Source organism: Lygodium microphyllum, chromosome 27 (assembly GCF_053477565.2).
Source record: "Lygodium microphyllum isolate KBCC chromosome 27, Lygodium_microphyllum_v1.1.10, whole genome shotgun sequence".
Classification (NCBI taxonomy): Eukaryota; Viridiplantae; Streptophyta; class Polypodiopsida; order Schizaeales; family Lygodiaceae; genus Lygodium; species Lygodium microphyllum.
In genome coordinates this window covers 121661521-121689419 of record NC_141161.1, presented here as the reverse complement: position 1 = coordinate 121689419, position 27899 = coordinate 121661521, and the positions used below count along the sequence as shown (strand labels likewise).

The 27899-nt window shown below is 41.5% G+C and overlaps 1 protein-coding gene across 2 annotated transcripts in view; it reads right to left on the bottom strand.

Annotated features, from left to right (window-relative positions):
- Positions 1-21765, bottom strand: part of LOC148012769 (Acyl-CoA N-acyltransferases (NAT) superfamily protein) — a 57585-nt gene extending 35820 nt beyond the window's left edge. The window contains exons 1-3 of one of the 2 annotated variants that reach the window (XM_087668817.1): positions 21187-21765; positions 20923-20975; positions 20668-20832 (exon numbers count right to left, since the gene is read on the bottom strand). In XM_087668817.1, coding sequence (XP_087524943.1) covers positions 20668-20832; positions 20923-20975; positions 21187-21636 — 668 coding nt within the window. In that variant the 5' untranslated portion in view covers positions 21637-21765. The remainder of the gene's footprint in view (positions 1-20667; positions 20833-20922; positions 20976-21186) is intronic. The other variant, XM_087668816.1, reaches the window with a different exon arrangement.
- Between the last annotated feature and the right edge of the window lie 6134 nt (positions 21766-27899).

Below are 27899 nucleotides of genomic sequence, written 5' to 3'. Positions count from 1 at the left end.
AAGCATTGTAAGGAGCCATGGAAAGCTTCATTCTTATGCACTCAAAGCCTTGTCTCACTTCTTGAACCCTATCCTATACCCTATGAACCAATCCAAGCAGGACAGCAGTATAATATCAATATCACAGTTTTGAACACTAATCTCAGCAGTATACTATCAATATCACAGATTTGAACACTAATCTCAGCAAGGTGAGGCTATTGTTCTTTGTCAAGGCCATGGTAAGCTTCCACAATAGACATTGAAGACTATTGATCACTCTTGGAGCGAAAAGGGGAATCAATCATTGCTGGAATGATAGGGACAGCCATGTAGAAAGGAACACTACACATAGAACTTAGAAGCAAGGAGATACTCGAGAAATGGAATCCATATACCAAGATATGAGACAGTACAAATCCAACGTGAGTCACTAGTTGTCAAGGCACCAGCACCGGCTCCCTCTCTCCACCAAAACCTAAAGGAGGTTAATGATAGATGATGATTAGAATGAGTGTGGAGAAGTGCCTAATATAGGGCACAATAAATGCCAAGAATATGACAAATCGGTCAGCAATAAATGCCCTAAACACCATGAAAATGATAAATATAAAATGCCTAAAATATCTAGAATATGTTTGCCCTCTTTGGCATGCATAGAATCACACATAAAACGACATATCCGCTAATACCCTCTCTCAAATCATGGGTGATATGGTACAATAGAATGATACTATGATAATGAGAACCCATCAAAGTCCATACAACAATAACCACCAAAAGAGAACCATGGATATCTAGATAGGGAGTGGCTAGCCCACCATCAAGATGCCTCAAAGAGAATACGATATCAATGTCGATCGTACCAACTCCTGAAAATAGAGAATAATCATAGCAACTCTCAATATCTGTCAACAATGTCTTGTAATAGCATACAAGACCATCCTGTCAAAAAATGCCTCTGAACATATATGACCATGGATTCCCCGCCTTTGGCCAGACTACCAAAGTGTCCCCTCATGTGCGCACAAGACTAGGAGCCAATCCCGCTCTCTGTCAAATAATTAGCTCATTACGAACCTAGATGTCAATCCCACCTCTAGGATTTAAACCTACCAAACTTCAATCAATGCATCAAGAACGTCCCTCTCTGGAACCTATGTACATGTATACTTGTATAGATGAGGTTCACCGACCCCATCTCACCACCCTTTCACACTCCCTCTTTGGCACTAGAGAGTTGTGAGGAATGACCGTTGTCATGGGATTTTATGTTTATAGTGTGAAAAATGGAGATACTACGGATCATGTAGATCTGCATACTTGGTCTACAAGAGTTTCAGGGCACGTCACAAGATAGAATGCACGGACTCTTTAAGTTCATTTTTGCTTGGAAGTCACTAAGTTCAGCAAGTCAACTAGGTTTGAGCATGGGACATGGAATAAGGCCTGTTAGTTACTTAGGTAACTGAAGAGTGACTGTGTGAAACCTGAGAGTTGTGTGGGAGTGAGCAAGGAGATCAGCGTGATTTGCGCTGCAAATCACAGGCATGAACTACAAGGGCAGAGCTGGACCATAGGTGGAGCTACCAAAGGCATGCAACTGGACTTCCACTAAAAAACAGGCTCTAACAAGAGGAGAAAGTAAGGTGTGTCTATTGTATGCATTTTTGGGAAGAAGAGAGAGGAGCTATGGTGCTGTCCTGAACAGGAAAGAACAGGATATCCATAACCAACAAGGTTTCTTCTTGTTTCATCTCCATTCACAGGGCTTTCTTGATGCCCAAAAGCTTGAATTTTGCCCCCGGGCTCTAGTGAACCATTTGGGGCAGCCAAAGGAGTGATTTTTATTGGTCTATGGGTTGTTTTGGACTGTTTAAAATTGTCATAAACAAGACAGCCCACAGTCCACTCAATTTGGAAGAGCTTGCAAGTGATCTTAATGCATGTATGTATTGGATACGGTCCCCAAACAGCAGGGCAACCTTGGGCAATCATTAAAGGATCTTATGATTGAATTTGTATGCATTTTGAAGCCTTGATTGAGGGCTGGAATACTCTGTTATTGACAAGGCTGAAGTATTTCATTAGCTTTGACAAGGATTTGTCAAAAGTTTTTGATATATGTCCTAATTGCAAAGGCTTCTACCTCTATTAGATTGAAGCCACATGTACTTTTGAGGTGAATACCTATAACAGTCAATGGATGGCAGTAGCATGGATCATGGATTATGTTATGTATTTGTGTATGAGCTTGACTATTGTCTTAGTTTGTCTTGGGCTTCAATCCTCCCTTGTTTGGATGTATTCACTTATGAGCTATGATCATGAGTTGATGTCTTCCATATATAACAGGATGCTGAAATAATTTGATTGGATTGACCTCCATCAATTCTCTTCCACATCTCCTATTTCTTTAATCCCCTTCTCTTTTGTCTACTCCTCCCCCTAAAGGCTGAATCTCCCTTCACCCTACTGTCTCTTGCCCCCGTGGTAGACTTTCGACCCCAAACACTCAGACACCGCATCACTTATACTAGCAACCTGAAAAGGAGGCCCTTGCAACCATCGGTGGGGCCACATAGCTAAAGACAAAATTGGACCTAGAGATGAGGAAGACTTGCTGAGAGACTCATCACCGTCTGCACCTGCTCTTGTCATAAAGTTGCTAATGTCTTGCAGTCCTTCCGAAGGTATCACTTCTTGCCACAATAATAGCACTATGACTTCTTCTTCTCTAAGATGGCACCCCTCTCTGAAGTTGGAACATCTAAAGCACCAAGAGATAGCATCCTCATAGAAACCTGCAACTGAACATAGCAAGTGTCCTACATAACACTTGTAGATGAGGAAAGAATGTTTGCATATTGACCATCAGGAGAAGATGCTGGAGGAGCCATGATGAGGGGGATACAAGGAAGAGGAAGAAAAACACGGGATCTTCAAGGAGAAAAGTATGCTAAAAATGCAGGCTCACAAGGATTGCACGATTTCAAAACAATAAAGAAAGTACATAGAGAAAAGATCAACAATAACTAGAGCGTAGTGATGAGAACACGACAACCAGATGCACATGAACCCTCTCTAAGCTGTATAGTGTACCATAAAGTGAAAAGACATACCAAAAACAGCCTGAACCAGACTGAAATACTATTGCCCAGCCTTGCACAGAAGCAAACAAGCAAAACGCAGATGCTGATGACAAAACGCAGTCACGAACTGCAATAAATGCAGCTGACCTGCAGAAAAACAGGTCCCCTCAGACAGCAAACACCAAAACATTGATGTGGAAGGGTCAGTGTAACAGGTCCCCAGCCCTGAAACAGCCCCAAAAAACTGTAAAGACAGATGCCAAACTGCAAAACGCTGATTTAATAGTAGAAAAACAGGCCGAAAATTAGCAGAGGATGGTCGTCCGGGCTGGAGAGCAATCGTGGCAACAAGAACATGTCCAAACAGCAGACGAAAAGTAAAACCTCAAACCTGAAACAATGGAAAACAGCAACACGAATAGTGATCTTGCAATCTGATACCATGTCGAAAGTGGATGCAATGATGGAAGTGTGGAAAACTGCTATAATAGACTGCTGAACATAAGAGACAAGGGAAAAGAGGCACTTCTAAAGAAAAGAACACTGCACAAAGAACTCAAAAGCAAGGAGATACTCGGGAAATGGAATCTATATACCAAGATATGAGACAATACAAATCCAACGTGAGTCACTAGCTTGTAAGGCAGCAGCACTGACTCCCTCTCTCCACTAGAACCTGAAGGAGGTGAATGATAGATGATGATGATAATGACTGTGGAGGAGTGCCTAATATAGGGCACAATAAATACCAAGAATATGACAAGTCGGCCAGCATTAAATGCTGGTCAGCCAGCAATAAATATCATAAACACCATGAAAATAACAAATATAAATGCCTAAAATATCTAGAATGTGCCCAGCCCTCTCTAACATACACAGACTCACACATGAACTAATGTATCCACTAACATGAAGGACAATTGAGATCAATTCTCTCTCAATCAACTCTTCATCCATTCATTGCAAAAAGTACTCCTACATTATCTTACTCGTAATCTCCACGGTAGAAACACTCGATGATGAGGTAGCAGATGAAGGAGCTCTCAAGGGTGGCAAGGGAGAAGGTGAGGGAGAAGAGGAAGGAGGGGGAGGAGTCCCAAACCAATAAGGGTGCCAAGGGGTAACCTAGAAGAAAGGGAAGGGACTCATGGTGAAAAAAGGGTCACGCGATGATGAAGAACCACCTGTACCAAACGAACCATCAATTAGATCTTCGAAGGCCGCAGCCTCATTAAAGATCACATCCTTGCTTGCCTCAATCTTTCGTGTCTTCGAGTTGAAGAGCTGACAGTCATTTGTGGTCGTGCTATAGCCCATGAAGATAAGCTTCTTCAACTTGGGGTCAAGTTTGCTCTCTCTTTTCTTCTTATCCACATGGGTATATGCCTCACACCCAAAGATGTAAAAGTGGAAAACTGAAAGCTTCTTACCACAAAAAGCCTGGTAGGGAGTCATATCCTGCAATGCCAAAGTAGGGGACCGGTTGCAGATATGTACCACGGTAGCCACTACCTCACCCCATAAGAAATAGGAAAAACTCCTATGCTTCAACGGGCCATTTCGAGCATGGTCCAATTTGGCGCTCCACCACACCATTCTCTGATGGTATGTTCGGATGGGAGTAGTCCACCCGAATACCATGACCCCTGTAAAACTGAGAAAATAGGTCAGAACAAAACTCGCCACCATTGTCTACTCGTACACCACAAACTTTGAAAGAGGTTTGCATCTTCACAAACACCTTCCACTCGTAGAAGTGAGAGTACGCCTCACTTTTGTACTCCAAGAAATAGGGCCACACATAACGACTAAAGTCGTCAACAATCAACATGAGATACTTGGCCTTCCCAAGGGAGGCCGTGTCCAACCCTTTGAGTTGTCAAAAGTGGATACAACAATGGAAGCATAAACATGTGCTGAAATAAACTGTTGAACACGAGACAAAAGAGAAAAGAAAGAAGGAACGCTAAAGAACACAACATAGATAAGAACTCAAATGTATGCTTGGAAAATGGAATCCATATATCCAACACGAGATAGTCGCGTACAACATTGAGTCACTGGCTATGGACACCGGCACTGGCTCCTCTCCCCAGCAGAAGATCCATAAGTGTGATGGTGAGTGAGTAACTGACTCACTGAGGAGGAAAAGCCTGAATAAATATGACAAAAATATGTCCTCAATATGATCAGGTCAGCCAACAATAAATACTAAATATGACCAATATGGAGACCATAAAAAATGCCTAAAATAATCTAAATAATGCTCACCCCTAAAGCATGCATAGACTCATACATGAGCTAGCATATCTGCTAACACCCTCTCTCAGATCATGGATGATCTAATACAATACAATGGTACAATGACAATGAATCATAAACCATACAACATAGAACCACCAAGTAGAACCATGGATACCCAAGCAGTAGGTATGCAAGCCACCACCAAGGTGCCTCAAAGAAAACCCGATATCGATGTCGATCGTACTAGCACCGGAAAATAGAGAAGATCATAGCATATCTCTATGGTTGTCCCAATGTCTCTCAGTAGCATACACAAACATTCTGTCAAAAATGCCGGTGGAACATACATGACCATGGATTTCCCGCCTTTGGCCACACCGCCAAAGTGTCCCCTCATTTAAGCTCATGACTAGGAACCAATCCCATTCTCTCTCACACAGCCCATCATGAACCTAGATGTTGGGAATAAAGGCTCATCATGCCTTTTACCGTGTTCGGGTGTGAACACACTCTTACACTTGTACTTTATATATATTATCAAAACCTAAAGTGATACATATTGTCATTGTACCAAATACTCTATGTGTCATGCTCTCTCTCCTTTAACTCACTCTTCCTACTCTGAACTCTGCACTCAGTCTATCATGTGCTCTGTCTCAATCCTAGCAAGTCGACCAACAACTTGGTATCAGAGCGAGGTTAGAGGCAACCTGGACGGGCACACTAGTCAGAGGCGACAGGCAATAGCGCAAGCACGAAATTAGAGGCAATGGGTTCAACAGTCGACGAAGTCGGGACATGTTGTCAACCAACAGGCCAGCGAGCCAGCGGCCATACGGAGCTAACGACACATGTGGGCAAGCGGAGCCGACGACGCACACAAATAGGTCAATGTGTTAAGTCCCAAATTTGACAGATGTCCTCTTTTTTCATCTTTTTTTTTCAATTCTTGCAATTTTTCTCCCCTTTGCCGAACATTCGTATGTACTATGCACAAGCACATTGTGCAATTTTGACCCAGAAAATTGGGTCTTTTTCTGAATTTGGGAACTTTGATGCAGAAAAGACAATCTGCCTCAGAAATTGCACATTTGCTCAAGAAATTTTGGGGTTTTTCACATTTTAGTGAAATTTCTTCAATTTCACTAAAATTTGTGCACAACGAACACAAGAAAATTGGGGCTTTTGCAAAATTTATTCAATTTGTGCAACAATTGCCTAGTATATGCACTTGGGTACATGTATTGATGCAATCTGGATGGATTTCCTTCTAAAACCTTGGGGCTTTTGACAAGAATTGTCAAATTTGTGCCCGTGAATGCTTTTGGAGCAGAATTTGCAGTCAAATTTTGGGAATTTCACATGTAATTGGTGCCTTGGCCTCTAAATGTGGTTGTAATTGCTTGTGGAGTGCAACGATAGACACACTCTAATTCTGAAAATCTATTTGCAGATCTGAAATTTCTGCAATCTTTGGATTTTCACTCCTAGTTGGTACTTGCAGTGTACCGTGGTTACTTATGTGACATTTGGGCTTGCATTTGGTGACTCTTGAGTTAATTTAGTGCTGCAGATTATGGCTAGAAACAGTAACAGCAGCAATCTTTGCACATCAAGAAGCTTGAGGGTGCACATAATTTTGCAATATGGCAAAAATAGTGCTACAATGTTTCAATGCAAAAGAAACAAGTGAAGCCGATCAAAGCAAAGGGAATAAAAATAGCATGTATGGAACAAGAAGAGTGGGATGATTTGAATGAGCTTGCGCGTTCTACCATTGAGCTCTCAGTGTCAGACAACTTGCTCTTTAACATTGAGAAGCTGAATTCAATATATGCAATGTGGCAAAGAATTGAAGAATTGTATGCTCAGAAAAGTGCAGCCAGCAAGGTTTATTGGCTAACAAAGTTAATGGACTTTCCCATGAAGGAAGGTACAGCCATGTCTGTACATTTGAATGATTTCAACTCAATTTTCAGTCAGCTAACTACTTTGGATTTCCATATTGATGGTGATTTTAAGGCTACTTTCCCCCTATGCACTTTACCTAAAAGTTGGGATACTTTCAAGACAGCCTTGAGTAACTCAAATGCTCAGTTATTATATTCTGATGTGGAGAGTTCTTTGTTGATGGAAGAACTCAACAAGTAAAATAATTCAACAAACAAATCTTCTAATGCATTGCATACTCGAGGCAGATTTCGGCAAAAGGGCAATTCTAAAAATAGAGCACGCAACAAGTCTCGTGGCAAAAATGTGGAGTGTCATCATTGTGGCAAAAAGGGGCACTACAAACGAGATTGTTTTCAATTGAAGGAAGAGAAAGGCAAAAACAAAAATACTAAAGACAACAAGGTTGAGAAAAAAAACCTGGCGCCTACAAAGAAAAGCAATGTGAAGATAGAAGAGGTAAAAGAATGACAGTGACAGTGATGTACGTCTTGCTTCTTCTTTGAGTGCATATGCATTGATTGCAAGTTCTGAGGGTGAGATGCACACTTGGTTACTTGATTCAGGTGCGTCTTTTCATGTTACACCACACCATGAGTGGTTTTCTGACTACAATGGTGGTGCACGTGGTGTTGTCCACTTGGGGGATAACTATGCATATAAAATTGCAAGCATTGGCAGTGTGAAACTAGTATTTCAGCATGGCTCCGTGTTTGTTTTGCATAATGTGAGGCATGTACCTTAGCTCAAGAAGAGCTTGATAAGCATAGGGCAGCTAGATAATGAAGGCTATCACACCACCTTTGGGGATAGCAAATGGAAAATTTATGAGGGCTCTCGCATTGTTGCCAAGGGCTCCAAAAGTGATACCTTATATCCTTTGTATATATCTAGCGTGCGTGACCATGTAGTTTCCATAACTGAGTAGCCAAGTGTTTCTTTGTGGCATAGCCGGTTGGGACACGAGTCAAACTAGAATGAAAGTGCTTTCTCGCTTGGCTTATTTGTCGTCTTTGAGGCATGCTAATTTTGAACAGTGTGATCATTGAATTTATGGTACGCATCCTCTATTATCACATAAGAAATCTCTCCCTGAAGTCTTTACCCTTAGAGTTAATACATTCAAATGTATATCAAATGCCAGGGTTATCTCTAGGGGGGAAGAAGTATTTCATTACCTTTGTTGATGATGCCACACGCAAAGTATGGGTTTATCTAATCCGTCGCAAAGACAAGGCCTTGGATAAATTTAAAAAAATCATGGCACTTGCTGAAAATCAGACCAACAAGACATTAAAGTGTCTTCCCTCTGACAATGGTGGGGAATATGTGTCCAAAGCCTTTCAAGACTTTTGTGACAACAAAGGGATTAAAAGAGAGTTCACTGCCCCTCATAATCCACCCCAAGATGGTGTTGCAGAGTATATGAACAGGACCATTCGAGACAAGGTCCACACAATGCTGTCACATGCTGCTTTACCTCATGGATTTTGGGCAATGGCTATTATAATAGCCATACACTTGATTAATCGATCACCAAACAAATCTTTGGTAGGGGAGTTCCTCAAGAAGTGTGGTCAAGCAAGCCACCTTCGTATGCTCACTTCAGAGTGTTTGGTTACGAGGCATTTGTGCACATTCGCAAGGAAGAACGTAGCAAACTTGAGCCAAAGTCCTATAAATGTATTTTCCTAGGATATGGTGATAAAGGTGAAATGGAATATCAATTATGGGATCCCGAGAAAAGAAAAGTAGTACGCAGCAATGATGTTATCTTCCGAGAAGATTGCATGCACAAACAGCCTGAAAAGACAGAGGAGGTCAGAAGGGTTGTATTCTGGGAGGATATACTAATAGGACAGCAAAGAATGCCCCTTAGACATCAACAAATACCTACTGTAAATGTCCCTAAAAATGCAAGGAATAATGCTGAAAATGATCAGCAAGATCTTGCCCATGATGTACCACAAATTCAGCAAAAGTAGTTGCCTTTGAAACAACCAGAACCAGCTGTACAGCATGCTGAACCTATAGAACACCAAGCTATTAATGCAGATTTGCAGGCTGACCAGCCAGCAAATCTTGACCATTGGGTCCATAGATCGACTAGAGTGCAAAGACAACCAAATAGGTTTGTTCCTGGTGTAAATTATCTGGCTGATTATGTCATGTTGACAGATTGTGGTGAGCCGTCATGTTTCCAAGAAGCAATGAACAAAAAGACAACAAGAAATGGCATAAGGCAATGCTGTCAGAGATGGAATCTCTCATGAAAAATGGCACTTGGCATTTGGTGCACTTTCCTGAAGGGCAAAAAGTGCTACCATGAAAATGGGTTTACAAAATGAAAGTCACCTCTAGTTCTTTGTCGAAGTACAAGGCACAATTGATTGCTAAAGGATACAAGCAAGAACATGGAATTGATTTTGATGAATTATTTTCTCCTATAGTCAAAATTACTACTTTGCGAACCATCTTGGGCTTGGTTGCATCTGAAGATATGGAACTCATACAGATGGATGTAAAGACTAATTTCTTACATGGTGATCTACATGAGGAGATCCATATGCAACAGCCTGAGGGTTTTGTTGCAAAGGGGAAAGAGTACATGATATGTAACCTCAACAAGAGTTTGTATGGGCTGAAATAGGCACCATGCGAATAGTATCATAAATTTGATACATTTATGCAATCTCGAGGATTCCATCGCTCTCAAGTTGATCACTGCTTATACACCAAGAAGGCAGCAGATGGCAGCCTTATTGTCTTGGTTTTATATGTGGATGACATGCTGATTGCACGCAGGGATGTCCATGCCTTGGACTCCTTGAAGCATAGTTTACACAATAGCTTTGATATGAAGGATCTTGGTGAGGCCAATCACATTCTTGGCATGTGTATACTCAGGGACAAATCAAAGGGTCTTTTATCTCTCACAGCAAGAGTCTGTCACTAAGGTCTTGCAATGTTTCAATATGGAGAGAGGGAAAGCTATTGGTGTACCATTGCCTCCATATATGAAACTTAGTACAGATGACAGCCCTACATTTGATGATGGAAAGGCTGAAATGGCCAAGATACCTTATGCTTCAGCTGTTGGTAGCTTGATATATGCTATGGTTGCTACACGTCCTGACATTGCATTTGCGGTGGGAGTGGTTAGCAGGTACATAGCATATCCTCGTAAAAAGCATTGGGAAGCAGTGATGGGTATCATGAGATACCTTAAGGGCACAAAGGATTTGTGCATCTGCTTTGGTAAGCAAAAGCTATTTGTTGTTGGTTTCACGCTTGCAGACTATGCTCATCATCCTGACTACAAAAAGTCTACTTCAAGATATGTGTTCACGTTCACAAGTGGAGCAGTCTCTTGGATATGCAAGCTGCAAAAGTGTGTTGCATTGTCTACTATAGAGGCAAAGTATGTTGCTACCAATGAGGCATGCAAAGAGGCATTATAGCTTTCACGTCTGGTGAGAGAGCTTGGCATTATAGAGGTTCCTATCCTCCACTGTGATAGTCAAAGTGCTATCGTGCTAGACAGAATCCTATCTTTCATGCAAAGACAAAGCACATACAGGTGAAGTATCATTTTATCAGGGATGTACGTGACAACAAGACCATTGAGCTTGTCAAGGTACACACAGATGATAACCTTGCAAGCCTTCTCACGAAGGGTATTCCAGCAGAGCGGTTTGCTCATTGCCGCCATATGATGGGGGTTAGATAGTATATGTGTATTTCACTTTGTACATACGTAGACTTAGCTGATTCTTTTTTCTACCTTTAGGCACATTGCCTTTATGTGGGAGGTTGTTGGGAATAAAGGCTCATCGTGCCTTTTACGATATTCGGGTGTGAACATACCCTTGCACTTGTACTTTATACTTTATATATATTATCAAAACCTAAAGTAATACATAGTCATTGTACCAAATACTCTGTGTGTCGTACTCTCACTCCTTCAACTCACTCTTCCTACTCTGAACTCTACACTAAGTATGTCCTGTACTCTGTCTCAATTCTAGCAAGTCGACCAACATTGGATATCAATCCTAGCTCTAGGATTTAAACCTACCAGACTTCTATCAATGCGCCTTAGATGTATAGATGAGACGCGACTGCCCCATCTGTCCACCATCTCACACTCCCTCTCTGGTGCTAGAGAGTCCTGAGGGATGCCATCATCACCACCACTAGTAAGCAACAGAGGAAGGGGCCATCAATCCCTTCCCACGATCTGAAGAAGTTGATTCCTTCCGCGCCTTGGCCTTCAGTGTGGTTGGAGGATCGAAGTCAAAGTCTATGGCAGATGATGACTCGTCCGAGGAGCCCGTATCCCACTTCGTCTTCTTCTTTTCCATCCTGGAAGCTGCTAACTCTTAGCAATCCTTCCGTAAATGACATTTCTTCCCACAGTAATAACACTGGGTTTTCTTCTTCGAACCCCTCTCCGAAACTGCAAAAGCCTCACTGGAACCTCCATAAGATGACAAAAGCCACCCCTATAACTGCAAAGATGCCTCATGCTCAAGTAGCATCGAGGCCATGTGAGTAAAATGAACAAGAGTGGATGATATATGCGCCCGCAAAGCATTCACCACTCCAAACACTGGAGGGAGTTTATAGAGGACGAGTCCAATAAGATGGGCCTCTGAAAGGGCAGACTGCATTTGCCAAAGGTTGTCTTGGATCTGGATCACACGAAGTAGAAAAGACTAGACAGTATCTTTCACCTCAAACGTAATTTATTTGAGTTGTCCATAAAGAGTGACTGTCCTCATGGGGGAAGGTGCTACGTACATCAGCTGCAACTTCGTCCATACTTTAGAAGATGTCCTGCAGCAGATAACCACCAACAAAACTTCTTTAGAAATACACTGAAGCAAGGCCGAATAGGCACGGCCATCATCCAAATCCCATGTAAGCACCGTTTCCTCATGGTTCTCTTCATCAAAATCATCCAATGTTGAAGTAGGACACTGAGGACGAGGAATAGCTCCACACATGACGTACCATAACCACTTCTACACAAACCAAGCTTTCATCATAGCACTCCATGTGAGATAGTTAGGTCCATGTAACTTATCATCATTGGATGTGCACGGAGGAGCCATCTGTAGAGGATGAGAAGAGGAGAGAAAAGAAGGTATTTGGAGAGGAAACACAACCAAACCACAAGCATAGACTACAAAAAATAGAGTTGACATGCAATATTCACCAAAATTTGATCAAAACAATAAGAAATCTACTACAAAAAGTCAAAAAAAATCAGCCAAAAACTTCCTAAAACAGCAAAAATGACCTAATAATGCAATCGTCTAGCAAGAGGAGATGTAGAGACACCAAAACGCAGATTGAAACATACACGCAAGCAGTAGAGGTGCCAATGCACACTGTATAGATGCTGACATCAGCAAAAACGCAAGTAAACAGGGAGCCTGGTTGGAACAACACTCGCATAATCAATAATGGTCAATTTGAAATCAGCAAAGAAAATGCAACAGGAGCACAAAACCTAAAATCTGATACCATGTCAAAAGTGGATGCAATAATGGAAGCATAAACATGTGCTGAAATAAACTATTGAACACAAGACAAAAGAGAAAGGAAAGAAGTAACACTAAAGAACACAATACAGATGAGAGCTTATATGCTCGGGAAATGGAATCCATATATCCAACACGAGACAATCGCAAACAACAATGAGTCACTGGTTGTGGGCGCTGGCACTAGCTCCTCTCCCCAGCAGAAGATCCACACGTGTGATGGTGAGTGACTGATTGACTGAGGAGGAAAAGCCTAAATAAATAGGACAAAAATATGTCCTCAATATGATCACGTCGGCCAGCATTTAATGCTAGCCAGCCAGCAATAAATGTTGAATATGACCAATATGAAGACCATAAAAATGCCTAAAATAATCTAAATAATGCTCAACCCTAAAGCATCCACACCGACTCACAAATGAGCTAACATGAGTAGCTACCTATGGATGAGGCTGCCTATGCTAGTTGTCCCTCAAGCAACTAGGGCATAGAGTGTGAACAAGAGGGAAACCATGGAAGTCCCTCCACCATCTTCTTCTGAGGAAGTCTACCAAATAGCATCAAGGTTTAAATGCCCATAATGAGCATGCCAAAGTAGAGTCCAAGCTCGTGTGAAGCCCGTGCAACAAGGGCTGTGAGCGTGTAAAGCCCACCCTCCTATGTACCTATCCAAAGAGTAGAGTAACTCCTATAAATGCATCCTCCACTATGGCTGCATCCTAGGTGAAGATGACTTTGGTACCTAGCTGTGTAAGATCATAAATAGATAAGAGGTTAAAATCATAGCTATATGGAACGGGAGTCACGTAGGGAACAAGAAAACAAGATCAAAACGCAGAGGCCCCATACCGGGAACAAGGGGAACAAGAAAAAAAAAATCAATATATTTAAATAATTCTGCATTAAGCAACCTCATAAGTACTCATAGATACTCTAAAAGCACACTTTAAAGATATATTAAGGCCCAATGCTGGCAGCTGCAAATAACTTGATAAGACTTGAACAATGAAATTATAAATACATGTACATTTTACACAATTCCCAATGATGAGTCACAAGTGTACACGACTAAGAAAACTCTAAATAGTAAATTCTAATGAATTATGATTAATGTTTAAACTTTAAAGATTAATCATTGACGACTCGATCACTCGTGGCTCAAGACTCAATACTCAAGAACCATAATGATGATTTATAATTGTCTAAACTTTAAAGACCCGAGTCACAAGTGGCAAGTCCCAAGGCCAACAATATATACATCAAAAAGATGATAGATCAAAAAGATACATGTAACATCACACTCTAAGTCTCAAGATCATATGACAAAATGAATCATGAAAGATCATAGACGTCCAAACTCCATGGACCATGGACCACGTGGCAATGTGGCATGCTGCATAACCATATTAGAATATCCTCAAGCCTCAAGGGCAAAGGCTCACAAGATGTCTCCTAGTGCCATGTCACCGATGCTCTCCTCTACTGCCTCCTCCTCAGTCTCTCTTACGTGTAGGGCCTGCCCTGCTTTCTACTCCTCCATCTCCCACCGAGTAAAGGGATCGACCTTCGCAATGACTATTGCAAAGCATATGTAAGTTTGCACTAAGAAAGACAAGATCACTAGCCTTCTACACACCAAGGCAGCTCCTTTTCTTGGATGCAATGTGGCTCTAAGAGCTCCACAATTGCTCCAAACAAGAGGAGCTAACAACCTGGCTCAAATGCAAATTGTTGTGTGCTAAAGCTCAAGGCCATCATATCCATAATCCTCCCACCACAAAGCACCACCTCTAATGAGCCTTCTATCTTTGCATCACCATTGCCATATGAACCACGACCAAGCCTATACAATGTAAGTTGATCCCTCATTGTGCACCTCACATCAATATCACAAACCATGCGCTCCAAGGTGCGCATGGTTTCTTTTGCCCATGACCCTGAAACTCAAGGTCCCCAACATGTATCCTCCTAAATGCAAAGAAGATGCATAAGCATCCCATCGTGTCACACATAAGGTGCAGATCTCATCATATCGATCCTCATCTAACACCAGCTCTTACATGCACTCAATCATCCTATCCATAGCCTTGTAGAGACCTTGCCAATACATGGCTACATCACATCTACAAGGCACAATATGTGTATGATTAGATAAACCATGGCAACAAGCCTCTTCACCTCATCCCAAAATCCCATGTCCTCAACTATGGCCATGCATGACATCCTTGTAGAAGTAGAAGCCCAAACAGTGCTTCAGAACTCATCGCTGATGAATACCTATCTCACTACACCACTACACTCCCTCAAGCGAGCCAGCATCAAGAAGTTGTAAGCAAAGCGAGTGTTAAAGTACTTGAGGAAAATAGTTTTAGACTTCTTCGAAAATTCATGGCAAACATACTAATGGTTAAGCACGAAGGTCACCATCTCAGTAGCTTTGGTGATAGTCGACTCAATCCATGAAAGCTTATCAGCCAATATCCCTGAGAAGATTATTTAAATAGTCAATCATACAATAACAAACTATAATGTGGGGGTAGTAGCTCTCAACTATAGCACCCACAGCTCTATTTGTTGGCTCAGCATCTACAATGAATGCCACAACTTTCTACGGCCCAACCATCTCAATGTTGTCTATCCACTCATGGGCAAGTACATTAGGCACTCTTACATGTGCCTGAAGCATCATGTGATGAAACAAAGTACATCTCGCCACAAGAATATGCTAGTAGCCCATGAATGGATCTCCTACGACTATTGCTTCATGCATCTGCAGTCTATATGAGAGCGGAGTTTTGAGCCCGGAATGTGCCTAAAATTTGCCAAAAAATCTGGAATTTAGGGAAAAAATATTTAACATCAAAGGCGGCGGCTGCAACTAGGACGATTTTAAGCACCAAGTGAAAGACGGCTTTTAAAAGGCGCCCGAGTGACACTTGTGAATTTTTGATAATTTTTCCGACTGCCGTGCGGGATGCCAAGAGCTGCCAGTCAGTGCGGGATACCGAGACGGACGCGCAGGATTTTTCAGAGGCTGAAACGGAGTCCGGACGCGGAAGAGGCCAAAAATTGGCCAAGATTTGAAAAGGTGAACAAAGATAAGGACCAAAGGGGGGGTGCCCTTTGGGACCTTGAACCCCCCTCCCTTATTTTATCAAAAAGTGGCGTGGACATGGCGGCAGCACGCAGAGAATGGCGCCGATTTTTTCGCTACCCCCCCCCCCCCAAATCGAATTCGGGGCTGTAAGCAACCCATGAATCAAACATTGGGCATCAAATTCTCCCTCTTTCCTAACTCTATCGCCGGTCCTCGCACGAGATATGGCTGTCTGGATGAAGAGATCAGAATCTAGTCTTTCTCTCTCCTCCCTCTCTCTCCCCTCTATGGGCTGTTCATGTGCACCATCTTGAAGGAGAAATCGGGAGGGAGAATGAAGGAAATGATGATAGAGATTGATAGAGATGCTGAAGATTGATGTACAGCATTGGATTGAGAGCAATGCAGGCTCCGTCTGCTGGTTATACAGTCATTTAAGGCGTCTCGGGTTACGTAAAACCACGGTATGACCATTTTTATGAAGAAAATGAAGAATTTTTTATAGTTTATGATGATAATTATATTCTTATTGGATGAAAATTTGTTTGTGTGCTAGTTGCATCATGATTAATTGCTGTGTATCAGAAAATTTTGATTTTTGCAATGATTTACATGCTCTATTTAATTCTTGTAAACCCGAAATGCGGTTTTTAAGCGGTAAAATTGTAGTTTTTCCGTTTTGGGTGGGTAAAAGATGTTCCCATGGAGGGAAAATGGAAGATAAATTGAATGTTAGTATGCTGAAGTGATTGGAACAAGAAAAATCAAAAAATAGCATATTTTATTGCCAAATAAATCAAGAAAATGAAAAAAATAAGGAAACAAATAGAAATACGTCTTACAAAAATAAGGAAAAATATGATGATTGTTTGTGGATATATGGTAGTGGCAAAGCATGAGGTTTAGCCTCAGTTTGCCCTATCTCCTTGTCAAAATTTGTGATTTATCGCTTTTTATGCATCAAAACATGACAAAATGAACCTCTACACCTATGCAATGAAAGCAATACCTAAACGTAGGGGATTGGGATATTTGAATGGTGTGATTTACGCACTAATTGTTGCTGATTTTCTGATGCATATCATGACATAGAGTTCGTTGTATTTTAATTAAGAGGATAGTAGCACGGGCGTTGTCTCGGTGCTATCCTTACATCGCCGCAACGAGTTAGTGAATGAGCATTGGAAAGCCTGGTTGTACACAATACGTGTCTCATTGAAAATTATGTTTAAGCACTTTAGGATCATCCACTTTTGCATGTCCATGTCAACCATGGTATCAGAATAAGAAGGACTAGATGCATAGCACTTGTTTTCGATTACGATGACCCACGCTTGAGTGTGGAAAGGCATCCTAAGCCATAGGATAGACGTTTGTTTCTTGGGGGATTATTTGGTAAGGACACATGGTATCTCCTGGAATACTTTCAAAGTGAAAGAGTGGAGTTTGTTCGTTTATTTTATATGTTAAGCAGCGCATCAAGGGGCTAATCCCTATGATGTAGAAGAGCTGCAGTGGGGCCGCAATGTTTCCACCGAGAGGTTGCCTCCCATGTATATAATTATCGTGGCATTTATTGTCAATGTGTAAGGGTTCTCCCTCTGTGGAGTTTATAGAAAGGAAAATGTTGGACTACAAAACTATAAACGTATAGATTAGGCTTTAGGACAGTTCGTCCTTTAGCAGCAGATAGATGCTCCTGGCCTGCGAGACCGTGAGGGTGTGTTTGTCTGTCATGAGCATAAGGTCCGGCTAGTGCCATAGCCAGTACCGGCCCATTTGAGGTCCCATCACTACATCACACCATGGCATACCCAAAGCCTCCCGGTATCCTCTACAGCCTACTCCACCTTACATCTCTCCCTCTTCCAAGAGAGTAGTATGCAACTGCTATGATGATAGTGGTGTGTACGAGGGGCCATATATGGCAACCTTTTTTAGCATTTCCTTGAAGAACTCCAACCTAATTGATAATTAAACATAATGCACATCATGACTCATCAAATGCTCATGCATGGGATATTGAATTATGTATACAACATAGTACATACACATTACAAACTTCAAAGATCAAAATCATGATTAAAGATTTATCATTAAAAGTTATTGCAACTTCCATTTATAAATAAACAATGAAATTATGAATGTTTATTCCTCCACAAGACGAGGTACAAGATGGGAAACAAACTTCCAAAGGTCAAAGGTGTCAAGAATATACTCCACCTTACATGGCTACAATGAACAGTTGGAACCATCCAAGCAGTCCTCCTTGGGTAGAGAAGGAAAAACAGCACTTGCACGGAGGGTGCCATAGGAGGCATCTTAAGACCATGGCGATGGATCTTGTGTGAAACATAGAGGGAGGGGAGAGAAAAAGGTTGTTGTAAAAACAAATTGGGTGACCCCCATTCTTCTCGAACTTCATGAGAACTAGTGTAATAATCTCTCCCGTGTTCAAAGGAATAACGAAAGACCTTGTCGTCTAAATCATCAAAGCCTTCAAACTGGTGATAAGACATCTTCAAGGACCCGCAAAAGAACCAAAAAACCTACATTTACTGTAGATAGCCTTCAAACAATGAAATCAGCTATAGGTTCGTAAGAGGAACGATGTAGATGGCCCGTCGGGAGGAGAAAAGCTATCACATGACAAGAAACTGATGCATCTTCAGCAAAACACAGACGAAAATCAGCCACTTGATAAGTAGGAACTATGGCCGCAACAAAATGCTGCATAAGAGACTGTTGCCCAGCGGCAAGAAGTTATGTTTCAAAAGCTGATCTGGGAAGGCTGCGTCAACAATGTGGGATACGCCTCAACAATGGAATGGTCACCTCAACTCTACATAGCTCTATGTCCTCTCGTTTGGCGATGATACCATGTGAGAGTGTGCAATTGAAGAGTAACGTGAACACAGAGAGAAAGAAAGAGAGAGACAGGAGGAAGAAGAAGGAAGAAATCTACTGGGACTGAAAATGAATGCTGAATACAATAGTGTGGACTAATCAATTGTTGAATGCAGCCCGAGGCGTCAATGAGGTCACCACATTACTGAGAATGATGATGGCAGCAATAGCACCAGCACCAAAGATAGAGGAGAATGCCAGAGTCAAAGGAGCAACCTACAGAAGATATGTGTGCCAAGTGAGGAGGGTTAGCTATAAATAGCTAAATATCTCCAACTCTGGCCAACCTACCAGATTGGCCTCAAAATCTAACCGACCTCTTGAAAATAGCCTATAACTACGATAAATGCAATCCAATTGCACAGAAAAATCTAGAAAATGATAATGTGGCATCTTTGTTGGTAGTCCAAAGGCAAGCAGACACTGGTAGGGGGTGTCAACCAACTGACAAACGTAGAAAATGTGCTGAAAATAGAAGAAATGCACATTAAAATGCCAGAGCCCCCATGTCTCTTATTAGACTCTAACAAGAGCTCACAACCAAGAGATGACAAACTAACAACACTAAAATAGGTAAGCTAACACTCAAGACATGAGAATTCGAAGTTTAGTATTCATTCCCTACACAGTTTGTTTGTTGCATGAGAATTGTATATTGATTCATTCGTTTTAGATCTTCGCTGTGTTCACTACCTCTGAGTTAGCCTAACCTTAACTCTGTTCTGTGTTGAGTTTATGCTATGTCACACACTTTTATTTGTGTTTCTGCACTGGGGTATTTCTTTACAAGTGTTAGCGGTGTATGATTCATGGATCTTAGGCTCTTTGCTAGGCTTGTTGTTGTGGAAAGTGAGGAGATCCTATAGTCCAAAGGTACTCCACTCTTGTAGAATTGAATCACATTCACTTGGAAAAAGGGACATCATATATACTATTGGTCATCACATATACCATCACTTGTGTAGTTTGTAGGGCATATCTCATGTCTTGTGTTATGGATTCCATTGCCCATTCATTCATTTGTTGAATTCTATGTTCTCTCATTTACTATTCACTCTTTATACTCAGCAATGTTGGCAGTCATGTGTCATGCACAATGATCTCCTACCTATAAGCCTCAGTCTTAATCAAGCGGGGATATTACGCACTCTGGCACTTTGTCTATCATGTGACAAAGGATGCAGGTCTATTTAGAGCATGCATTTCCTTTTTAGCCAATTTTAGGCGTGTTCACACTAATCGAAATTATTTTCCCACACCACTACATTTCTTTTTCAGTGGGACAAGAGACTACGTTCAGACTGGACAGGTGGCAAGACCAGCTTCAGTATGCAGCAATCAGCATTTTTCAAGCCACCTGTATTATTTTATTCTTATTTTCAGGTCGGCCAGTTTTTTTACCTCCTCCAAGATCAGGTCGGCCAGTTTCTACCATATATTTGGCCATATATAGCTTGCCTCCAATGGTTGCCATCATGATTCTTGCAAGTTTTGGCACACTCTGACATGCAAGGTTTCCCCTCTGTATTTCGGTGCTGCCTTCTATCATCAGCTTGATCTTGAGCCCTCACAAACACCTTGGGCTGTGTGCAAGGACTGATCGGTCCTCTTTGTATTCAGCATTCTTTTTGGAGCTTAATGCAAATTTTCCTTCTTCCCTTCTCTCTATCTTGTTTGCTACTACATAGGTCCTTTACACCATAAAACAAGCTTATTATAGTTAACAATATAACATGTTCATGCTCAGTTTAAGACCAAAGCCAAAAGCAGTGTTTTCCCCGGGTAGTTTCAAATGAAAGAAAAGAAAGGCAATTCTGCTTCATAATCTAGCTGAGCATAGTGTGTATACCTGTAATCAGGATCCACTGCCATACCACTGATATATAAATATTCATCAACACCAGGGAGACTCCTCAAGACATGTTTATCCCCCATAGCTGCTGCATCCACAACACCTACAACCTTTCTTTTGGTAACCTGGGAGTTGTCAGATATAGCGACAAGACATGCAAACCTGTCAGAGTTCCAACACCATAAGTTTGCATACTAAGACAAACTTCTCAAGGCTGAAAATTGCATCAAAAAAGTGAAATGGCTTCTGCACCTCTTCGGAGTGGCATGTCTCATCTTGTAAAGAAGGCTGCTTAGGACTTCAGCCTGTCATGCAGAGAAAGCTCATTACACCTACATAGAGGAAAACTGCATAACTTCTTTCACTGTTTTAAAAAGAGCAGAGTCCGTGTGTAGCCGAAGTGTCAATGTACATGCAAATAACTGGCATTGAAGCAGGTATGTCAGGTGTAATCCGTGACAAGTACCTCTGACATACATTGATTTACAAGCTTGCAGATTCTAAGGACATCCTTACCTTGAAGAGAGAGTAGAAAAAGTCATTGAATATGGCAGCCGGGATATGGAAAGCTTGCGCCTGCACATCTGCGAATTGTTGGATAATGTCCATGTCATTGGGATCCACTCTGAGTACCCCCCATCCATTTGAGTTGATTAGGAAGCCCTGCCGCTGTTCATCACCCTGCCATTGTTGATCGGCCACGTCCTCCAGGCTCTGCATTTTGCGTGCGGGGGTGGCCGACAATTGACCAATTCCTGCATTCTGAGACGCATGCGCACAGCAAATAGTAAGCGGAGGCTGCCTGGCTCTTGGCTTTGCGGCAGGTACGCTTTCCCAAGCAAGGATGTTGGTGCTACAGCAACTAAGGTTGAGCTGGATGCTGCAAACCAATGGAGGATGGGCGTCGAATGCTTGGCAAGACAACTGCAACGACAGGACGTTGATGGTACATGGCGTAGTCATCATCTTTCGTTTGCCTGCTTCGTAAGCGACGAGCGTCTGTGCATAAAGGAACAGAAGTCGATCAAGCCTCCTTGGCAGGGCGAGAAGTCGGGAGGAGGGAGAGAAAGAGAGAGACAGAGAGAGAGAGATTACTTAAAGTGTCAATCGGACGCGATGTTCGAATCTTTTGTGGGATTGCTGTAGTGCGCAAAGTTGCTCGTCTATCCACTGACTAGCCTAGTCAGCCTTGTTGGCTAAGAGCCGCACCATGCCCAAGTACATGGACTTGTTAGTGTGTTGCAAGGACTTCATAACAACACAGTCGCACTCGAGTCCACGTCGTAGAGAGCGAATGCAAAAAAGAGGAGAGAGAAGGTCTTATCCCCACCAATTTCCCAATCGAGAACTCTTGTGAACCGTTGCAAGTTCCTGGATGGCACTCCATCTCATCTTTGTAAGTGATGACATATAAGTTGCAATAATTAAAGTGTGCCAACCAGTCATGGACTCATGCAAGTAGAATTTACTTGTGTGTATCCTAATTCTAAGCAAGCTCCTCAAAAACAAGAGCCAAAGGATTTGATATGGCCCTCACATTTAAAGACAAAGGTAAAGAATAGAGAATATCTTCTCTTCTCTGCTATTTATTAATGGAAGGTTTTTTTAACGAGAGCGCTAACCTTATTAAAGTGAAAGGTTTTTAAAACTACCACTTTGGAAGGACAAAGTCGAAACAAGTCAACATGCAAGTGTCATAATTTGTTTTGGAATATATGTTGAACTTTGGGCTTCATCAAGTTATTCTGGACACTTGTAGTATTGTTTATGGATATTATATTTATTCTTGTATCATTTTGCAAGACGCAAGGACACTAACATGAAAATAATAATATTTCACATGGATGTATTCAAACCCACACACGTTTCAAGGGTTGCAACAATATATTCTATTCATTTTAAGTCTAGACTAGGTCCCAATAATCTTAGGAAGAAACATGCATAGGAAGGCTAAAAAGTGGTGTGGAAACCCTAATTCGCAAGGGGTATAATCCTGACCTGACCCTTGATTTTCATGTTTAATGGCACAAGCTATCCATGTGTGTGCAAACTTAAGCAACTTCTATTCATCTTACTTATATTCTTCTTATGCAACCATTGCTTACAAGTGAAGGAGAGGGTGAGTGAAAGTGTAGGCACAATTGAGGGACTTGGTAAGGTGAAGCTCTTCTCCATTTTAGCTTTTCCTCTCTCCATCCCATCTTGGTAATAATTTGAGTTGAGGTTGTGTGTGAAGACTAAGTTGTGAGAGAGTGAGGAACTTACTTCTTCTTCTTTATTACCTTCTCCTTCTGTATCTTCTTATCTTAACATTAGTGTGCTCAAGGCAAATGTGAAGGAGTTGAATTGTAACACTTGGATCATGAAGCTATTAAGCCTTCAAGCTTCAAACTACAACACAAAAAGGTACATCAATAAATTCACTACATCTCAATACTAACCTTGTGTTCTTTCTTTCATTCGTAGTAGGAAGAAAAGATGCATGGTTAGTTTTAAGTGGAGCATGAGAAAACTAGGTGAAAGATAGTTAGCCAATGAGATTGAAGCTTCTAAAAGAATAGAAGTTTTGTCCAATGTCTCAACTGTTATGCATCTAACTCAACATTTTGGTTTTGCTATTGGGACCAATGACAAAATCAACCACCAAAGTTCTTACACTCTTGCTACATGGCAAAATAGGAGGCTTGTCCACTTGAGTGTGGATGGAACAATAAGGATTTGATCTCCCACACTTGCGACATGCTAGCTTTGAAATGCAAACAACTAGATTAGGAAGGCTAGATTGATGAGGAATCAATTTAATGGATTGAGTAAGATTGAGTAGGATAGGATAGGATTAGGGAAGAAGAAAACACAAAACACCCCCCCCCCCCCCCCCCCAAAAAAAGGTACTCCTATCTACATAAAATCATCAAACATGCACTACAAGCATAAACATCCCTATGTGTGGGGCAAATGGGCATTCAAGGTGCAAACAAGCAAAGAGGAGCCAATAGCTCAACCTCACATTTTGTCATCTGAATGTTATGTACTTGGTGTGTGAACACATTGTTGCATGTGCAAGCATGTACTTACGTTAAGGTGGACAATTAATGTACCTGTTGCATGTACCTATGGTGTTTGACATAAGTACCAAGGCTTGAGAAAGCAATACTTCCAAAGAGGCAATGCTTCATGAAAAGCATTTGTCTATGTCTAAAGCACGAGTGATCAAGATGGCAATATCCAAGGTTAGGAATGCAAAATGAGGAGAAGGTAGCATCATCGACCATCAAGCCCTCTCATCATCAATATCATGCACATATATGTTATTCTTCACCCCTTGTTTCAATCTAATATGGTCTATGTGGCTCGTATGGTTTGGAGTTAGGTTTTGCATCATCTTGCATTCCCTTGATGTTCAAAAAGAGCTTGCACTCATGTGTTATGTTAGCCAACCCATGTTTGCGATCATCATGTTATGTTGCACTCATGTGTTATGTTAGCCAACCCATGTTTGCGATCATCATGTTATGTTGCACTCATGTGTTATGTTAGCCAACCCATGTTTGCGATCATCATGTTATGTTGCACTCATGTGTTATGTTAGCCAACCCATGTTTGCGATCATCATGTTATGTTGCACTCATGTGTTATGTTAGCCAACCCATGTTTGCGATCATCATGTTATGTTGCACTCATGTGTTATGTTAGCCAACCCATGTTTGCGATCATCATGTTATGTTGCACTCATGTGTTATGTTAGCCAACCCATGTTTGCGATCATCATGGCATCAAATTACTTGTAAAAGCATTCATTGTCACAAAGTAGTCATAGGCATAGCTATCATTGTCATCATCACCCATGGCACACGTGATCACTTTCAGCACGTTTTCTCTTTGTGAGAACACAAATTAGTATCTACCTATAATCTTACTAAACTATACATGTTGACCTACCAATTGTATAGTGTGTCGTGATCATTAACCATGAGTATAAATCATGTAGACTTGGTGGATACTAGACTCGCCATTCAATGCACAAGTCTAGTGACTTGGAGCTATGAGACCTTCCTGATCCAACTACATGACTCCTCTGTCAACCTAACATAGACTGCCATAGCCATCTGCAAGAAAGGAAGTAAAAACATACTTAAAAGAGCATGTTGAAGTGGAATAAGATAGTGAGAAAAGAATGAAGCACACAAAGGTGCTAAGAGAGAAAAGGGGAGTTGCAACTTTGAAACAAGAAGATTGATTAGAGATTATTTTTGCATCCCTACCCTTAAACTCAACCTCACACGTGGGCATGTGCAAAATTTTGTGATAGAACCCATTCATATGCACATAATCCCTCACCTCACACACCCATCAGGCATCATTGTACCCACATACGAACCCCTTCTTGGGCATGATTATTCCTTAGATGATCCTCACAAAGTTTGGCCACCCATTACAACACAACGCTCACCACGCCACTTAAGTAGCTCACATAAAATAGATCCCCAACTTAGGCACCCAAAATACACACACAACTATGAAGTGCAAAATACATTCTAGGCAACTCGCCCTTGTTACGCTAGGTACACATGCACTCACCAAACTCATAACTACCATGCTCACACCTTCATGAACCTAGTCACACACAAATGCATAGTCATATGCATACTTTAAATCCACTTAGGCATACCATCACAATTAGATACTCAAGTAGAGCATCCTTAGGTTAGATGCATCATGTTCTCTGTTAATGTACATGCACTGCACACTCCCTTAGGCACAAATCCTTGAGCTAGCTTAGGCCTTCACAAGCCCTTTAACATAGTAGGAACACACTATCCATTAGATCCTAACTTAAGAAGATACCTTGCAATTCCAATAGGAATAGGCACCACATATCTCAACCTTTGTGAATCCACATAACATGCATGTTGTTAGGGTCATATAGGCATCCTTACTTTGACTCACACCTTCTACACCTAGTTGATGTGCATCTCTTTCACACTAGATGAGTTGGCACGCACTTAAATCCTAGGTCCACAATATTGCCCTAGTCAACTTGCCAAACGCAGGGCTACTACCCTTAAACCCTAGGTCCACTTTAATTAGAAAATTTCCATCAGTAAATAGGCTAGGAAGGCACCTTTTGCTGCCATGTTCACACACATATATACTTTATATTCTTAGGTTTGACTGCATACACCTACACCTTGCCCTTAGTTGCATAGCTTTTGACACCTTATTCCCACCTCCTAAGAACTTATGAACCCCATCCACAGGCACATATGAACATACATTATTTCTAGGGTAGATTCATATGATGCTCATATAACAAGTCTCCTAAACACTAGTGAGAAAGTGCACTTTACCTTAGGGCACCCTACTTTTAGAGCATTCACATCTCACCCTAGGTAGGGTTAGTTAATACCTTAGGTATTCCTAAGCTCCTATAGTCCACATAGTTTCTTGCATCATACATAGGGTTGGCTAACTAATCATAGCCACAATGTGACACAACTTAGGATATACAATCATCCAAACACTAAGGCATAACCCTTGTTTGCATTATTAGTCTCACCCAACTAACACATCCCCCTAGGTTCGAAGTCTCATCCCACCCATTTTCTTAGACATGCTTTAATGCAACTTTGAAACAAGAAGATTGATTAGAGATTATTTTTGCATCCCTACCCTTAAACTCAACCTCACACGTGGGCATGTGCAAAATTTTGTGATAGAACCCATTCATATGCACATAATCCCTCACCTCACACACCCATCAGGCATCATTGTACCCACATACGAACCCCTTCTTGGGCATGATTATTCCTTAGATGATCCTCACAAAGTTTGGCCACCCATTACAACACAACGCTCACCACGCCACTTAAGTAGCTCACATAAAATAGATCCCCAACTTAGGCACCCAAAATACACACACAACTATGAAGTGCAAAATACATTCTAGGCAACTCGCCCTTGTTACGCTAGGTACACATGCACTCACCAAACTCATAACTACCATGCTCACACCTTCATGAACCTAGTCACACACAAATGCATAGTCATATGCATACTTTAAATCCACTTAGGCATACCATCACAATTAGATACTCAAGTAGAGCATCCTTAGGTTAGATGCATCATGTTCTCTGTTAATGTACATGCACTGCACACTCCCTTAGGCACAAATCCTTGAGCTAGCTTAGGCCTTCACAAGCCCTTTAACATAGTAGGAACACACTATCCATTAGATCCTAACTTAAGAAGATACCTTGCAATTCCAATAGGAATAGGCACCACATATCTCAACCTTTGTGAATCCACATAACATGCATGTTGTTAGGGTCATATAGGCATCCTTACTTTGACTCACACCTTCTACACCTAGTTGATGTGCATCTCTTTCACACTAGATGAGTTGGCACGCACTTAAATCCTAGGTCCACAATATTGCCCTAGTCAACTTGCCAAACGCAGGGCTACTACCCTTAAACCCTAGGTCCACTTTAATTAGAAAATTTCCATCAGTAAATAGGCTAGGAAGGCACCTTTTGCCGCCATGTTCACACACATATATACTTTATATTCTTAGGTTTGACTGCATACACCTACACCTTGCCCTTAGTTGCATAGCTTTTGACACCTTATTCCCACCTCCTAAGAACTTATGAACCCCATCCACAGGCACATATGAACATACATTATTTCTAGGGTAGATTCATATGATGCTCATATAACAAGTCTCCTAAACACTAGTGAGAAAGTGCACTTTACCTTAGGGCACCCTACTTTTAGAGCATTCACATCTCACCCTAGGTAGGGTTAGTTAATACCTTAGGTATTCCTAAGCTCCTATAGTCCACATAGTTTCTTGCATCATACATAGGGTTGGCTAACTAATCATAGCCACAATGTGACACAACTTAGGATATACAATCATCCAAACACTAAGGCATAACCCTTGTTTGCATTATTAGTCTCACCCAACTAACACATCCCCCTAGGTTCGAAGTCTCATCCCACCCATTTTCTTAGACATGCTTTAATGCAACTTTGAAACAAGAAGATTGATTAGAGATTATTTTTGCATCCCTACCCTTAAACTCAACCTCACACGTGGGCATGTGCAAAATTTTGTGATAGAACCCATTCATATGCACATAATCCCTCACCTCACACACCCATCAGGCATCATTGTACCCACATACGAACCCCTTCTTGGGCATGATTATTCCTTAGATGATCCT